The 15000-nt window shown below is 25.5% G+C and overlaps 6 protein-coding genes across 6 annotated transcripts in view; 4 read left to right on the forward strand and 2 right to left on the reverse strand.

Moving 5' to 3' along the window:
• DDB_G0283357 (hypothetical protein) overlaps window positions 1-1968 on the forward strand; it is a gene marked incomplete at both ends in the record, with an annotated part of 3822 nt that extends 1854 nt beyond the window's left edge. The window contains one exon of the mRNA XM_634018.1: window positions 1-1968. This exon is cut by the window's left edge and continues 1733 nt beyond it. Coding sequence (XP_639110.1) covers window positions 1-1968 — 1968 coding nt within the window.
• Window positions 1969-2365: 397 nt separating this feature from the next.
• Window positions 2366-5504, reverse strand: eftud2 (U5 small nuclear ribonucleoprotein subunit; the record flags this gene model as incomplete). The annotated part of the gene is made up of 2 exons (XM_634019.1): window positions 2366-4855; window positions 4938-5504. The coding sequence occupies 2 exons, from the start codon at window positions 5502-5504 to the stop codon at window positions 2366-2368; spliced, it is 3057 nt and encodes a 1018-aa protein (XP_639111.1).
• Window positions 5505-5806: 302 nt separating this feature from the next.
• DDB_G0283361 (hypothetical protein) lies at window positions 5807-7363 on the forward strand (the record flags this gene model as incomplete). Its single annotated transcript, XM_634020.1, has 1 exon — window positions 5807-7363. One exon carries the CDS (start codon window positions 5807-5809, stop codon window positions 7361-7363), a length of 1557 nt encoding a protein of 518 aa, XP_639112.1.
• A 285-nt stretch (window positions 7364-7648) lies between these two features.
• On the forward strand, window positions 7649-10234 carry scdA (C-terminal CASP domain-containing protein; the record flags this gene model as incomplete). Its single annotated transcript, XM_634021.1, has 1 exon — window positions 7649-10234. The coding sequence occupies one exon, from the start codon at window positions 7649-7651 to the stop codon at window positions 10232-10234; it is 2586 nt and encodes an 861-aa protein (XP_639113.1).
• A 1434-nt stretch (window positions 10235-11668) lies between these two features.
• Window positions 11669-13133, forward strand: DDB_G0283377 (hypothetical protein; the record flags this gene model as incomplete). The annotated part of the gene is made up of 3 exons (XM_634022.1): window positions 11669-11907; window positions 11930-12506; window positions 12624-13133. 3 exons carry the CDS (start codon window positions 11669-11671, stop codon window positions 13131-13133), a joined length of 1326 nt encoding a protein of 441 aa, XP_639114.1.
• Window positions 13134-13196: 63 nt separating this feature from the next.
• The window catches only part of DDB_G0283379 (hypothetical protein), a gene marked incomplete at both ends in the record, with an annotated part of 3594 nt that continues 1790 nt past the window's right edge, over window positions 13197-15000 (reverse strand). Inside the window, one exon of the mRNA XM_634023.1 lies at window positions 13197-15000. This exon is cut by the window's right edge and continues 1790 nt beyond it. Within this exon, the coding sequence (XP_639115.1) occupies window positions 13197-15000 (1804 nt within the window).

Here is a 15000-nt window from a genome sequence, read left to right on the forward strand (position 1 = left end):
AATAATAGTAATAATAACAGCACCAATAATAATAATATTAATAATAGTGGCAATAATAACATTAGTAATAGTGTTAGCAGCAATAGCAATGGAAATGTTGGCAGTAATCCACACAGATTCCAAAAAAATCACTTTGAAAAACCTTTCAATTCAAACTCATCTACTCCTTCAACTCCACCAAATTCAACACCATCGTCATCCACAACTACCTCTCCATCTTCATCATTTAACACCTATAGCAACACTTTTAATAATGGAAGTTCCAACAGTTTTAATAATGGCAGTTTCAATAATAGTTTTAACAATGGTAGTTCCTCAAATGGTAGTTTTAATCATGGAAGTTTTAATAATGGAAGCTCTATTAGTAGTTTTAGTGGTAGTTTCAATAATGGAAGTTCAGGTAGTGGCTTTAATGCCAGTTTTAATGGTGGCTCCAATAGTAACAGTTTCAATAATGGAGACAACAACAACAACAACAACAACAATAATAACAACAACCACCACAACAACGATATCGATGACTCTGAGCCAATAATTGACCAATTGGATTCAACTGGTGAGGAGGAAATGGATAATCTCATTGGAAAACTTGATTTATTCTCAACAAAATCAGAATCCCTTTTTCATACTTGGAAGTTAAATTACAGTAATAGAAATAATAATAACAACAATAATAGTAATAATAATAATAACAATAATAACAGCAGCAATAATAATAGTAATAGTAATAATAATAATGACAACAATAATAATGATTCTTTTGATGGCAGCAATTCTGATTCACAAAATATTGAAACTGATAGAACCACTACTAAAGTTTACATTACTGGTAAAAATTTCAATAATCATAATAATAATAATAATAATAACAACAACAACAACAACCACCACTACAACAACAACAACAACAACAACAACAACAACAACAACAACAACAACAACAACAACAACAACAACAACAACAACAACAACAACAACAACAATAATAATAATAATGAAAATAATAATGGTGATGTATTTTCAAATGGTTTTTCGACTTGGACACCTAAATCAGGTTCAAATAGCTTAAACAATAGTCAAAACAATTTAAGTAATGGTCAAAATAGTTCAAACAACAGCCAAAATAATTTAAATAATAGTCAAAATAGTTTAAATAGCAGCGGAAACCACCACAGCAACTATCATGGCCACAATAACCATCACCATTACAACAACAACAACAACAACAACAACAACAACAACAACAACAACAACAACAACAACAACAACAACAACAATGGGAATGGCTATGTAAAAAGCTATTATAATAACAAATACCAACAAAAATCACCACAACATCAAAGTAGTAATAGTGTGGTATTAATACCACCACCAGGTTTTTCTACAATAGCTCCACCACCAGGTTTTTCAACAAATAATAATAATAATAATAATAATAATAATAATAATAATAATAATAAAAATAATAATAGTAATAATAATAATATTATTGAAGTTGGTAAGGCAAATTACCAAACCTCAACATTGAACAATTCTCAAGATGATAGTTATCAACAAGAACAAGAGCAACAAGAACAAGAATCACAACAACAACAACAACAACAACAACAACAACAACAACAACAACAACAACAACAACAACAACAACAACAACAACAAAATTATAGCTCAACACCACCTAATATAACACCACACCTTAAAGGTGATGGTGGTTTAGAGAAATGGTTTGGAAATAACATTTATTCTTTTGGCGCTTCCCAATCATTGAATAATGAAAATACAAACCCTAGTTATTCTTATGTACCTTATAATAATAATAATAATAATAATAATAATTTTAATAATATCAATAATGATAATAATGATAATGATATTATTAACAATAATCATCAACAAACCAATCCAAGTCTTCAAAATGATACTCCACCAATTAAAATGCTTTCACTTGAAGAAATTGAAAGATGGTAAAAAAGATATATTTTTTTTTTTCCAAACTTTTTTTTTCCAACTTTTTCTTTTTTTTTTTTAAAATTTAAAAATTTAAGTATTTTAAAACAAAAATAAATACTATTTTTCAAAATTCAAAAAACTTTATTTCTTCTTTAAATAGTAAAAATTTTTAAATTTTTTTTTTTTTTTGTTAACCAACCAATTGGAAAAAGAGTAAAAACCCCAAAAAAAAAAAAAAAAAAAAAAAGAGAGATTGTGTGAAGATTTTATTAAAATTTGGACCAAGTCCATAAAATTTATTTTATTTTTATTTTTTTATTTTTTTTGGAATAAATTTTTTTAAATTTTATTTTGTTGGAAGAATTGGATAAAACTTTGATTTTTTTTTTTTTTTTTTTTTTTTTTTTTTTTTTTTTTATCTATATTGATTTTCATTTTGAGATAAAGATAATAAAAGTTGTTCATCGAAATGTTTACCAAAATTAACATCTTCAGATAGACCTTTTCTCTTACGAGTTTTGATTAAAAGTTCACGAGCCAAATGAAGTTTTGGAGAAGGTTCTAATGGACGAAGTTTAATTGATTTATCTAAAGGATCACCTGGAACCACTTGCCAATGATCAAATGTTGAAAGACAGAAAGCTTGACCTTGAGTATGAACTCTAAGATCGGTTTCAAAACCATATGAATCCAATACGGGTATTAAAGCTTTTGTAATGTGAAGTGGTGTACCAGGTTTTGGCAAGTCATGAATGATATGACCACGACGACGTGTTAAAACATTTTCGATTGCATTGAGACAATCGATTGGTGAGATTACTTCAACTAGATAAACAGGCTCCATTAAACGTGGTGTTGATACTAAAAATGATGAATGTGTTACAGAACGTGCGGCAGGTACAATATGGCCACTGGATCTTTGAATTGGTTCAGAGGCAATGGTGGCATCCAATAGTTTGAATTTTACATTTCTAATTGGTTCATCAACCAATGGACCTTCTTTAGTGGCCCATTGGAAGCCTCTAACCACGGAATCAGAGATGGATAATAGAAGGGATCTGTTCACTTCAGTTGGGAGGGTATCGTTCAATAGGATATTTGGACCATTGATATCTGGACCAAATGCCCAAATCGAATTGGAGGCTAAAACATCCCAGTCGTACTTTGATTGGAAATATTCTGATCTCTTTTTCTTTGGCCAATCCAGTTTCACCATACCATTTTCAATATCATCGGCTAATCCATTCTCCAATGGTTCAGCGATCATTGTTAGACGATTCTTTTTATTTTGAGTATCAGCATAACATTTAATTGATGAAGTTTCAACGATTGTTTCTGTCAATGTGATAACTGGATCATCTACTTTGATTTCAATCTCTGTATACATTAATCTAAGGTCATGTAAAATACAATCTAAATAAAGCTCACCTGTACCTAAAATAACATGTTCACCCGATTCCTCAGCCTTTGTAATTGCCAATGGATAGGATTTATCGATCTTTCTTAAACCATCCAACATCTTTGGTAATTCCGATGGATTGATTGGTTCGATTGCAACCTTACAAACTGATTTAGTTATGAAATGAAGTGGACGGAAAATATGTGCCCTATTCTCATCCTCGTCAGATGATAAATCTTTTTTTGAGGTAATGGTGGCAGTCTTTACGATTGGACCATCGACACCATCTAATAAAACCCACATACCTGCTTGTGCTTTTTCAATCTCGATTTTATAACGTGCTTCACCAATGAAAACGCCTTCACATTCACATTCTTCCATATCTTCTTCATTATTATCTGGTGAGTATTTTTCACGTAAAACTCTAATGGATTGACCTTTACTAATGCTACCAGACATAATACGACCTAAACAATCGAATCCTTTACCATCGGGTTTTGATAATAACTTTGTGATATAAATTAGCAATGGACCCTTTGGATCACATTCCACCAATGACCTGCCATACTCACCATTCAATGGACCTGTATAGAGTGTTGTTGCTTTACGTCTAGCATTATCAATTGGTGATGGTAATGCTGCCAACATATCTACAAATGCATTTGATTTACCACCGAAAAATGAACCCAATACAACTCTTAACAATGGTCTAATATCTAAATTATAAGTTTCTTTTGAAAGTTTAATACCCAATTCTCTTAGGGTTGCTTCAACCACTGGTTTCTCTTCACTAATTACAGTTGAATAAATCTTATAAATTGGATTTAAAATAAAGTGTACAAATGATCTTACATGTTCACCATTTCCTGATGCTTGTTTTCTAAACATACGTGTACTTTCATTAAAATAAAGATCACCCCATAATCTTTTAGCAAATTCACTACTCTTAAAACCACCACCATAAGTTTCAATATAAATATTTGCGAATGATTCTAAACTAAAACACCAACCCATTTCTGAACTTGCAAAAATAACATTACCTAATTCTGGTGATACTTTAATCTTTTCATTAGCACTACCTCTAGTATTACCATCACTACCACCACTACCACTACCATGTGAACATAAATCTAAAATTGAATTAACTTCATCAATTGTATGTTTTAATTTAAAATATGCATCTACTGGTGGTAATTTTAATTCTAATATTAATCTATCCATTTTATTTATAACAACACAAATTGATAAACCTTCAGCAACAGCATGTTTAATTAATCTTTCAGTTTGCATCATTACACCTTCTAATGCATCAATGATAATTACAGCAATATCTGATAATGCAATTGATGCAGTAACTTCATCTAAAAAGTTTGGATGTCCTGGTGTATCTAATATATTAATTAAATATGATTTATCTTTTGAATTTGGTAAAACTAATGACATTGGTGTTGACTTTATTGATATTAATCTTTCTTGTTCATCATTTCTAGTATCTGTATATCTCATCTATTTTTTTTTTAAAAAATTAAATTAAATTAATATATATATATATCTTTTTATAAAATATAATATATATTTATATACTTACTGGTTTTGAACTTAACCATTTCTTTTCATGAGTTTGTTGAAATAACATATCCATGAATGAAGTTTTACCATGATGTAATTGACCGATTAAAGAAACATTTCTAATGAATTGTGGATATGTTGATAAATCGGTTAAAAATTGTTTAGAATAACTTGTTTCTGGATAATCTTTTTCAGTGATTGTAAATGATTTATTTTTCTTTGGATCAATGATTGGTTTTGATAATGGTTGTGAATCTTCATCTTGTACCATAACTTCAACACCTTTATAAACATCTGATGCATCTGGAAAATATTGTTTATCTTCATGTAATACAATTGCTGATGTTGTTGAAATTTGTATATTATCTCTATCTATATTCATTTCATCACCACCATCATTATCTCCTGTTTCTTCTATATGTGCTTCATCGTCATTATATTGTTGTTGTTGTTGTTGTTGGTTTGGTTTTCTATCCTCTTCCTCCTCCTCTTCTTGTTGTTGCTGTTGTTGATCATATGTTACTTCTTCATCTTCTAAACTTTCTCCAATATAATTACCAAATTCATCATATAAATTATCTGACATTATTAATTATAATTCTATATGAATAAAAATAATATTATATATATAAATATATATTTTAATTTACAAAATGTGAATGCTCAAATCACGCACACACCAATGAAAATTCACAAATAAAAAATAAATTTAAAAATAAAAATAAAAATAAAAAAAAAAAAAAAAAATGAAAATTTCGAAAAGTGAAATTTTTACAATTAACATGTTGTAATTTTTTTTTTTTTTTCATTAATTAAATTAAATAATAATAATAATAATAATAATAATAATAATAATAAATAATAAATAAATAATAAAAATAAATAATAATGGATAATGAAAAAGCTAGAGAATTAAATGAAAAATATGCAACATTATTAATATTAGATGTACCAGAAGGTTCAACAATTGGAATTGATAATAAAGTTTGGACGTCAGGTCCAATGTTTAAAGGTGTTAAAATGATACCACCTGGTGTTCACATGTTTCATTGTACTTCTTCAAATGAATATGGTGATAGTGTTTTAATATCTAGTAGTTTTATATGGGTGAATGAAATCAATAATAATAAAAAGAATAATAATAATAATAATAATAAAGATAATTATGTTGGTGAAGAAACTAATGGTTCACAACAAGTTTTCATAAAACGTTGGAATAAAGAAGAAGAAGATTTCTTTCCGGATCAGTCAATTACTGAACAAGAGATTCAATCTTATACATATGCAGTTAGAAACTTTGAATTTGATAAAAATCTTGCACCATATCCATTCGATGGTACTCAAATTCAATGGAATTTACTAACATCACATATCACCAAATCCCTATTGGATAGAATTTTACCAATTTCAAATATCATAAATGGAGATTCATGTTCATATGATCAACAACAAAATAGTGCTTCTTCAAAAAAAGAAAAAAAACTTTTAAATGATTTAGATTTAAAATTAAAACAATTTAATGAATCAAGAGGATCACCCTCAACAAGTAGCACCACCACCACCACCACCACCACCACCACCACCAGTAGTACTACTAATAATAGTAAATCAAAGAATTGGGGTGTACCATATTTTTCAAAAATACCAAAAAATCCAATAATTCAAAATTCAACAGCAACGACAACAACAGGTAATAATAGTATTGATATTAGTAATTTAAGTAAATGGAATATTGATAAATCTGAATGTATTGAATTTATAATTAATAAATATTATAAAGATAATGAAATGGATTTATTAGGTGAAATTGAATTTTGTTTTGTGTTATTTATATTTGGTATGACATGGTCAGGATTTCAACAATGGAAAGAATTGGTGACGTTGTTTCTATCATGTGATGAATTAGTTTTAAAGAAACCAATACTTTTTATTGAATTTTTTAAGATATTAAAAAATCAATTACAAGAAGCACCAAATGATATGTTTGAATCGGAATTGTCAAATAGAGTATTCATTAAACCATTACTAAAACAATTCATTGAATCAGTTTATAATCCTGAATTTACAAATCTTGAACAATTATCACCAATTCAATTACAATTATTTAAAACAATAATTGATTTAAAAAATTATGTTTCAAATAAATTTAATTGGAATTTAAATTTATTTAATCAAATTAATTTTAATAATAATTATAATGAAAATAATAATAAACCATTTGGAATTAAAAAAGAATATAATGAAAATAATAAAAATAAAGATGATGATGATGATGAAGATGATGATGATGATGAAGAAGAAGATAATAATAATAATAATAACAATAGTAATGAAAAATCAATTAATTATCAACAACAAAATAACTATGACAATGAAGATTATGATAGTGAAGATGATGAATATAAACCTGTATTAGTAATGGATACTGATATGAATTATTTGTAAATAAATTTTTTAAAAAAATAAAATTATATTTTTTTTTTTTTTTTTTTTTTTCAGTTTTAATATCAAGATTCTTAATAAAGTATTTTTTTTTTTTTTTTTTTTTTTACTAAAAAAACATTAACCAAAATAAAAATTTAATTTAATTTAAATTTAATTAAATTATTATTTTTATTTTTTTTTTTATTTTTTTTTTTCAATTTTTTTTTTTTTTTTTTGTTTTTTTTTTTATTTTTTTTTTTTTTTCCCAATATATTGAAACCTTCATTTAATATTATGTAATAAATAATGACGGATAATAAACAATCCTCAATACCTTCTTCCCCACCTATTGTGGTACCAACAACTACAACAGATATTAATTCATTTACATCTTCTCCAACCTCAACACAAGGTTCAATGACACCAAACCCAAATGTTATTATACCAACACAACCACCAACACAACCAATAACTCAATCAAATTCAACATCTACTCCTTCTTCTTCTTCTTCATCTTCAAATAAAACATTTGAATCAATATTAGAATCATGGAAATTATTTAATATTGATAAAAAAAAGAATGAATTTGGTGATAATGTAACACAAATTGGTGCATTAAAAGAAGATTGTCTAAAGAGTAGAAAAGTATTAGCAAAACAAACACAAGATTTTAAAAAGTTTACAGATGATGAAAAGATTAAACAATTTGGATCACTTTTAAAACTTTATCAAGATGAAGTTGATAAACTCACCAAACGTAGTAAATTCACCGAGACAGTATTCCTTGGTATGTATAAGGATTTGAATGAGATATCAGATCCTGTACCTGCATTGAGTGCAGCATTGGAGGAATGCTCAAAAGTTGATCAAACCACTAAATTAGAGATAGAGAATAGAAAATTACAAATGCAGCTAACCGATTTCAAAAAGGAGTTTCAAGAGATTCAAAATCAAGAAGTCACAATCCGAAGATTGGAAGATAAAATCAAAGAGATGAATTCCGAGCGTTCCGAATTCATTTCAATGGATAAATTGAATTTAAAAGAACAAGAGTTGAAACAAGAATTTCAACAACAGCTACAAGCTTCGAAACAACGTGAACAACAATTACAAAAACAAAATGACCAATTACAAGATGAACTTACCAAAATCTCCATTACAAATAATCAAATTCAAAATCAACTATTGGATATTAAAACCAAATACGAGGATGAATTGCAATCTAAACATTCAGAGATTGAAATGCTAACTGTTGAATTCGATAGAGTTCAATCTAAACTCACCACACTTCAACGTGAGAATCTATCAATTCGTGAGGAATCAATGGTTGAAAAGAATTCCCTAACACCAATGGTTAAAAGAGTAGCCGATTTAGAGTTGGAAATGTTACAAAAAGAAACTGAAACCTCTAAATTGGTCGACCAAATTCAAGAGTTAAAAACTCACATTTCAACACAACAAGATGAGAAATCAAATCTTTCAAGACTTTATGAAATTGAAAAGGAAAAAGTTGAAAAACTTGATAAATACATTCAAAATAATCCATCACCTTCTGAGGTTGAATTAATTAAAAAAGAACTATTAACCTTAAAAGCAATTGTTGATCAAGATGAAATTAATAAAGCAATAATTGATCAAGAAAAAGATAATAATCAAAATAATACTACTAATAACACTGGTGGTGGTAGTGATAAACTATTAAAAGATAAAAATAGACAATTAGAAAATGAATGTACACGTTTACGTCTTTTAACAAATACACAAGAATCTGAATTAATTGAAAAGAATTTAGCAATTGATGAATTACAAAAAGTTAAAGATGAACAATTATTATTAATTCAAAGATTAGAAGAAGATTTATCAAATGGTGGTGTTATTAATGGTTTAAATTCAAATGGTAATGCTGGTTCTTTAGTTTATCAACAACAACAACAACAACAACAACACCATCATCATTTAAATCATCATCATCATCATAACTCATTATCATCATCACAATTACAATCATCAAATAAAGATATAATGGATATTTCTGACCTTTTACCTACAAATACAACAAACAATACAACAATTAATACATCACTATCATCATCATCATCATCAAATAATAACTCACCATTAAATATTGGTACTAATAATAATAATAACAGTGTAAATACATTAATAAGATCATCAAATGAATCATTTTCAAATTCACCTCAACAAGTTGGTGCTGGTAATATTGTACAATCAAAAGATGACAAAATGTTAGATATTGTAATAAGTCAACGTGATAGATTTAAAACAAAGATTGTAGAATTAGAGAGTGATAAAAGTAAACTTGAAAAACAACTAGATTCATGTCGTCAAGAATTATCATCATTAAAAACTGATAATATTAAATTATATGAAAAAATTAGATTTTTACAAAGTTATGATAAAAATAAATCAGGTGGTGGTGGCATCAACAATGCCAATAAAGAAATTCATAGTAAAAGAAATAATAGTGGTTTTGAAAAATCATATGATGTTGAAAGAGGTTTAGATATTCCTTCCTCTTCCTCATCATCATCATCTCAAGGTGGACCTGAAACTGAAGAGAAATATGGTAAACTTTATGAAGAATCAATAAATCCATTTTTATCATTCAATAAAAAAGAGAAATATCGAAGATATAGAGAGATGAATACAGCTGAAAGGGTGATTTTAAATGGTTCAAGATTTTTCCTATCAAATAAATACAGTCGTCTATTCCTTTTCATATATTCTGTCCTACTTCATCTTATGGTATTTCTTACACTCTATAGATTAGCAACAATCACAACTGAACAACACGAAATGGGTTTTGGTAATATACATCAAACTCCTCCACTACCTCAAAAAGATATTGTTGATAGTATAATAGAACAATAATAATTTTTTTAAAAAAAAAAAAAAAATTTTAATATAAAATATAATTTATAATAAATACAAATAAAAAAAAATAAAAATAAAAAATAAATAAATAATTTTAATTTTTAATTTTAAAGAAAAAAGGATTTTGATTGATCACTCAAAAAAAAAAAAAAATAAATAAAAAAAATAAAAAATAAAAATAATAATAATAATAATAATAATAATAATAATAATAATAATAATAATAATAATAATAATAATAATAATAATAATAATAATAATATTAATTATAATAATAATAAAATAATAAAACTTTTTAATCATTTTCCAGACTTTATTTTAATTTATTTTAATTAATTTTTTTTTTTTTTATTTTATTTTATTTTATTTTATTTTATTTTATTTTATTTTATTTTATTTTATTTTATTTTATTTTTTTTTTTTTTTTTTTTTTTTTTTTTTTTTTCCGGACACAATTTGCCAAAAAATATTTTTAATAAAAAAAAAAAAAATAATAACAAATTGAAAAAAAAAAAAAAAATAATAATAAATAGAAAAATAATTAAATAAAAATTGTTGATTTCTTTTTTTATTTTTTTTTTTTTTTGTTTTTTTTTTTTTATTATTATTAACCCCAAAATGATGTTTAAATTTAAAAAAAAATTCAAAAAACGATTTTGAAGTGGTTTGAAAATTATTATAAAAAAAATTTAAAAAACGATTTTTTTTTTATTTTTTTATTTGATATTTTTTTTAAATAAATTAATCAAAATCCCAGTTACGCCATATAATTATTTGGTAGGTATGACAGGCTTGCACAAAAAAATGTTTTGGAAAAAAAAAATGTAAAAAAAAAATTAAAAAAAATTAAAAATAAATATATTTTTTTTTTTTTTCGATTTTTATAAAAAAAAAATTTTTTAAACTTTTTTTTTTTTTTTTTTTTTAAACCATAAAAAACACACAAAAAAAAAACAAGTAAAGTATGACTACTACTACTATTTATTCATTTATTTTTGACACGTTTCAAAAAATAAAAATAAAAAAAAAAAATTTTTTTATTTTTTTTTTTTCTTCTTTTAAAATTTTTTTTCCACATACAATACTGTTTTTTTTTTTTTTTGTTTTTTTTATTTTATTTTATTTTATTTTTAGGAAATACAACACACTGTTGGTAATTTTATTGTGGTGTTTTAAATTTTAATTTTAAAATATTTTTTTTCTAATCATAATTTTTTTTTTTTTATTTTTTTTTTATTTATTTTAAAAAATTAAAATTTTTATTTATTTAGGTTTTTACTATAATAATTATAATAATAATATATAACAAGAATATCAAATTTATTGTTATAATTAATTTTATTTTATTTTGTCAAATTTTCAATTTATTTTAAAAAGCAATTCACTTTTTTAGACCAACAATTACAAACAATCATTAATCAAGTCATTACGATGGCAGCCCTCATATTGAGAACCCTTTTAGATAACAACGTTTTTAGTAGTAGTGACTACATACATACGATAAAAGACCCACTTTCAACTAGTATGGTCGAAGTTTCAGGAAATCCACAATCTTGTGGTGTTTCAGAAGCATTTTCTTCACCATCATTGAAGAAAGCTGATGTTTCACTTACTTTTGGCTCCAGTCAAGAAATCTCCTATGCCGCAATGTCGGCCCCATTAAATGCCGAGTTCGTAAGATTTGCTATCAAGCACAAGTCGTATTCCTGATGAAATTGCCCCCACTGATGTCAACAAAACCGAACTGGATTTATCCACCAACAACTTTGGAGTACCATTGGCTGATGTTGTTCTTCCTTCTTCCTCCTCAACAACATTATCACCATCAATCGTTTCAGAACAACAACAACAACAACAACAACAACAACAACAACAACAACAAGCCATCAGTTCTGAAGAAATCATAACTTCAAAGGGTGGAATAAAATCCGGAGCAGGAGAGTTACCTTTCTCTATAGTTTATGGTTCAGCTTTTTCAAAGACACCAGAAATTGTATCCTTCCAACAACCAACTCAAAAACAAATCAATGATTTCCTTCAAATGAAATCTGATGCCACTAGAGTTGTTACATCTGATGGATACATCTTTAGAGAAATTTTCAATCCTGATCATGATGATGGTTTCAAACAAGCCCTCGAAATGTATGGTTCAAGTTTCTTTGAACCAACAGAGCCAGGTAAAAATCACCTTCATACTTTATGCAATAGAGGTCTTTATCGTATGATGGTAATGGAAGATGATAAAGGTTTAGTTTTAGCTTGTGCTTTTGTAAGTAAAAAAAAAAAAAAAAAAACTAACAACAATAATAATAATTATATTCTCTATAATCTTCCAATCAATTTAAATATTAACATATTTTTATTTATTATTTATTATTTTTATTAGATTGTCGAAGTACATGCTTATAAATCCTACCATATGGATTATCTTGCAGTTAGACCAGGTATTAGAGGTGGTGGTTTAGGTGGAAAATTCTTTAAACAATTAACCACACACTTACGTAATGAACAAAAGTATTTAATCATTACATTCGAAAGTGAACCAAAATTGGTGCCATGGTATCTCAGAATGTCTTGTCTTCATCTTAATGTAGTTAGTGATCAAGTAACCTATGAAAATGGTGAAACCTTTTTCTGGTGGTTATTAGTCGTTCCATTGGGTAAAATCATTGACGATGGCTCTGATGCTGACACTGATTCAGATTCTGAACATCCTACTAGCGCTCCATCAACTACTGCACCCAACTATGCATTACCATTATCATTAACAGAAAAACAAAGAAATAGATCCTACATCCTCTACAACGAAAGTGGTGTTTCATATGAATTCAATCAACAAACCATTAATGAAATCGCTCAATATTTACTTACTTTTATGTCTGATGCTAAAAAATAATCATTTAAACTGTAAATAAATAAATAAAAAAAAATAAAAAAAAAATATATGTTTACTTTATTATTATTTTCTTTTTATTTCTATTTTTTTTTGAGAATTAAAAGTTTGTTGAAAAAAGTCATAAACTTCTAATCTTTGGAATTTTTTACTAATCGATAGTAGTGCATATGATAAAGACATTCTGGATTTTAATTCAATTGTTTGTTGGATTTGAGTTGATTTATCAATAAATTTTAATAATAAATCAAAATCATTTTCTAAAAGTTTAATGATTTTTAATAGTAAATTATCATATGATGCAATATGGAATTTAATTTGTGGATTTTCAATAATGAAATCCAATTGTTTGAAAAATAATTTAATATTTCTAGTATCACAACAAAATAATAAATCACTTTCGATTAAATTATCCAATTGATTAACTTCACTAATTGGTTTATTTATACTGTGATGAGAGAATTGATTTATTAATTTCTCTAATAATTTTTCAATTGGTTGTATAGTAGTAGGGTTTTGCTTTTCTTGTTGATTTTTATTTAAAAGATGATTATAGAGTTGAGTTTCACCTAATACCTTTTCAATTGTGAATTTGTTTGCATTAAAATAACATTTATTTTCATGAATATTTACACCACCACCACCACCACCATCACCATCACCATTATTAAAATTGTTATCATCATAATAACATTTTCTGTAGTATAAAAAGTTTGTGTATCTATTTAAAGATAAATTGGATTTGTTTTGTAAATATTTTTCAAATATTGGTGATCTAATACAAAGATAATAAATTGCATTTATAAAATCATGTTGAATAATTCCAACTTTTTCACATTTTCTAAATATCATATTATAAATTTCTATTACTTGTTTTGATGTTATTCCTTTAACTTTAAGTACCATTTTATATAAATGATTAATTGAATTATTAAAAAATAATAATTGAAAAATATTATTTTGAGAGTAACAAATATTATATTTTAAAATTGAATATTCAAGTAATGATAAAATATCTTCTAAATTAATATTATTATTATTATTATTATTATTATTGGGATCATTACAATTAATATTGGTAGTAGTATCAATTCTTTCAGTTATATTTCTATAATGATTATCATAAATATTTGAAATTGTTGCATGAATATTAGCTTGAAATGAATTTAATAAAAATCTAATAAAGGTTAAATTATTATATTTGAATGAATCAGTTTTGAAATTACTATCAAATAGTAATGGTGATGTTAATTTTGCATTTGGAATTACTTTTAAGACACCAAGAATGAATTGTTTATTTAATTCACTTGAGAGGATTTCTGAAATTTCTTTTTCAAATTTTAAAATTCTCGATACTCTTTCATAATCATTTGGCATTTGTAATGATCCTTTCATTCTTAATGGTAATTGATTAGTTTCAATAGTGAATTTAAAATGATACTTATTTGCATTATAACTACAAATCTCTTTTAATTCTAAAGTGTATCCGTTTTGAATTGCTTCTAAAAACGGTACAATTAAGTAATTTGTACTATAAAAAAATCGTCTTTCATAGTAATAACCACCATCTTCATAATCATCGTCATACCCTTTTGATAATTTATTATGATTTACAGTATAATTTAAAATGATTATAGATTTAAATTCAAATTTAATATTATCAAATAGATAATTAAATAACCTTTGAACTACACCATTCGACGTTTCATTTGCTATCCAATCAATATCATCAATTGAATTAATTTCAATTAAATCATATGAATCATTAATATCATTCTTTATCATTTTACTTAATAATGGATTCCATTTCTTTGGGAATTCAAAATTTTCTATAAGATTATTAAAATTATTATTTATATTATTGGTATTA

This window comes from Dictyostelium discoideum (genome assembly GCF_000004695.1).
Source record: "Dictyostelium discoideum AX4 chromosome 4 chromosome, whole genome shotgun sequence".
Lineage (NCBI taxonomy): Eukaryota > Evosea > Eumycetozoa > Dictyosteliales > Dictyosteliaceae > Dictyostelium > Dictyostelium discoideum.